This window comes from Sinocyclocheilus anshuiensis, unplaced genomic scaffold (assembly GCF_001515605.1).
Source record: "Sinocyclocheilus anshuiensis isolate Anshui unplaced genomic scaffold, SAMN03320099.WGS_v1.1 scaffold189, whole genome shotgun sequence".
NCBI lineage: Eukaryota > Metazoa > Chordata > Actinopteri > Cypriniformes > Cyprinidae > Sinocyclocheilus > Sinocyclocheilus anshuiensis.
Window position 1 is genome coordinate 489,047 of NW_015540861.1, and position 3,402 is coordinate 492,448.

The window sequence follows — 3,402 nt, forward strand, 5'->3', positions numbered from 1 at the left end:
GTATGTAGAAAATAATGTGTTTTTTGAACCTTAAACCGCATAAACACATTTCATTACACCAAATACACCAAATAATGTTCTTTTTAGCAGCATCATATGACCCCTTTAAAGAATAATTTCAGTGTGTAAAAATTGAGAGGCCAGTAAAATGTGTGTGTGTGAGTCTGATTGTCTCAGCATGATTTCCATTATTCATTGTTCTGTGAGTGGCTCTAATTGTAACATCATTACCAGCTTGAGTTCTAATAACTGCCCCCCGATTCCTCATTCGCTCTCACAGATCACTTCAAGCACCATTAAAACAATTATCTTAAGAAGACTAGCACTGATTAATATTCCCATAATGCTCTGTAATTACGCGTCACTGATAAGTGGATGTGTCCTGAATCTTTGAAAACAGTCCTTATTTTGTCTCTCTTCTATTTTAAAGTAACACAAACATTGAGATTTTTTAGAAAAACTGCAGTACAAATTTTGAAGGCTTCTAAAGGAAATGAAAGAAGAGTTTTGTTATGAGAAAAAAAAAACGATTTTATTACAGTGAACTACAGAAGCGCTGTTATTGCACTATAATTCATAAGTCATTTTAAGCTTTTTTACTGCACTGCAGTATTTTTAATAGAACAAGTGTCACACCGGATGGCTGTTGCAGCATTATTGCATAAAACTCTGTTTAAAGGGGCCATGTTGTGTAAAACAATGTTCTTTGCCAACCTTTAACTATGGCAATAAAAAACACTCCCTTTCATATTTTCAATTTCAATTTTACTTAAAGTTTCTGTAATTTTGTCATTTTTGTCATTTTTAGAAGTTTATCTCTTTTTATAGATTTTTATTTCCGTTTTAGTTATTTTAGTACTTCTAAACGAAAAATAAAATAAGTTTGATATAAAATAAATCTATAATATAAATATTTTTTTTACATTTTATTTTAGTTAACATTTATTTTATTTCAAGTATTGACCTTTTTTATAGTTTTAGTTTTAGTCAACAGTAACATCCCTTATTAATATATGATCACCTACTAGGGATGGGCGGCACTTCAAAAACAACTCATCCAATCAGAATTTAGAGTCGAAACTATCGGTTGTTTGTGTTTCTTCAGGACTAGCTTTTGCTGGATGTTTAAATACATTTAATTAGAGACCAATTCTCAAGAGCTCAAAAGGCCTTTTTGGATGTCGACCATGTTCAGTATGATTACTGTTTTTGTAAGGCAGCATTCAGCTCGAAACACTTAACGTACAAGCTCCATTCAGACCGTCCTCTAGCATTTTCTGCAGTGTTACTGTTCCTGTAGCTCAGGTAAAGTACTAACCTTCACACTAACAATGCCGAGGTCACAGCTTTCGACTCCTGATAAAACACACTGAATGCTTCAGGTACAAGCACCAACTAAACAAATATGTAAATACACTGCAGTTCAAACATTTGGGGTGGGTAAGATTATTTTTTCATGTTTTTGAAAGAAGTCCTTATGGCTGCACTTATTTGATCAAAAATACAGTAATATTGTGAAATATTTGTACATTTAAAATAACAGTTTCCTTTGTGAATATATTTTAAAAAGTAATTTATTCCTGTGATGGTAAATCTGAACTTTCAGCAGACATTTCTCCAGTCTTCAGTGTCACATGCTCCTTCAGAAATCATTTTAATATACTGATTTGCTGCTCAAGAAACTTTTCTTATTATTAGCAATGTAGAAAACAGTTGTGTTGATTAATAATTTTGTGGAAACTGTGATGCATTTTTTTCAGGATCCTCTGATGAATAGAAAGTTCTAAAGGACAGCATTTATTTGAAATAGACATCTTTTGATCGATTGAATCTATTTTTTCTCAATAAAAAATATTTTCTTAAAAAAATAAAAATCTTACTGAGCCAGACATTTGAAAGGTAGTGTATTTTGTCTTGAAATATGTATTTCTCTATTTCTGTTTTTTTTTTTTCAACTGCTGTTTGAGCTACAGACACAATTTTTCACAATGGAAGCAATTTTTCAATATATAATGCTTGCTTATACAATATTATGTTATTATAAGTTAAATCTTTCTTACAAAAAAAATAAATAAAATATATATATATATATATATATAAATTATGCCCATTTATTATTATACTTTTGCCGCCTTACATGAAAAAAATATATATGTATATTAAAAAAAAAAAAAATGTATCACAAGGTTTACAAGCACAAAAATATATTTATATTTATGGATATTCAACACTATTCTTTTGCTGACTACAAAAAAAATTATTATATATGCTCCTTCAGCTCTATTCTTTTGGTGTCTTGCAAGCATTGGTATTCTGTTAAGAAAATGCAAATCTAGCCATATTAGCATATCCATATAACAAAGTGGAAATTACGTACAATATAAGAATGCTATAAGATCATACAACAGCATTCCTACAATATTACATGAGCTTGTGTTTGTGTGTTACCTGTCTCTCTGTGAGCTGAGGAAACACAGCAGATGACAGGCCCAGAGCAGCGGTCCTGCGTAGGTGCTCAGCGCAGTCAGGAAAATGGCAGGTGCTTCTACGTAACTCTCCAGACCCACAAAACCCACAGAGCTGTCCACCGTCCCGATGTTATTAGAGTTTCCCTGAAGAGACCATATAACATAAACACAAACAGTTGACATACATTTTAACATTTTATAAAGACCCCAAAAATGTATTTGTCATGGCTGTCTGGAATAACATGATGGTGAGGGGAATTCATATTTTTGAGTTAACTCCTTTAATACTTTGTGCTAGGGGCTTGTATTGTAAATACATGCTCAGTAGGGGTAAGCTAGTAATTAAATGCTAAATTAAATAAATGTGGATGAATATCTCAATAAAACTGAAATCTTGATATAGCATTGTGAGATTATAAAATCAAAGGCAGGGATTTTATTCAATATTTATATAGTCTTTTGGGCTGCATTTCATTTTGGGAACGCAATGTGCGCCACATTCACTTTATTTACATGTTTGCATAATTTCCAGCATTTCTGTGGATAGAAGTTTACAGTACTTCAACAGGATTCCACCAAAATAAAAGCTTGAGGATCTGAATGATTGAAAGTGGAGAATTTAAGATATAAATATTAGTATTGTAATTCCCAGTGTAAAATAAATTATTATAACTATCAAATACTCTTTTTTTTAATTTCACAGGATAATTTACAATTTAATTTACAACAGTAATATACTCTTTTTTTTAATTTCACAGGATAATTTACAATTTAATTTACAACAGTAATATATTTATATCTTTATTTTTATAGAGTTAAATACTACTACTGGTTATTATAATTATTATTATTATAAAGCGAAATAACTTTAAAATAAAAACAAATTAAACTAAAACACTAACTAAAGTTTTTTTTAAATCCCTATATATGTGCG

General features: G+C 30.4%; 1 protein-coding gene across 1 annotated transcript in view; it reads right to left on the reverse strand.

Moving 5' to 3' along the window:
* LOC107688002 (GPI ethanolamine phosphate transferase 2-like) overlaps positions 1-3,402 on the reverse strand; it is a 145,138-nt gene that overhangs the window by 11,578 nt on the left and 130,158 nt on the right. Inside the window, 1 exon segment of the mRNA XM_016485536.1 lies at positions 2,449-2,612. Within this exon segment, the coding sequence (XP_016341022.1) occupies positions 2,449-2,612 (164 nt within the window).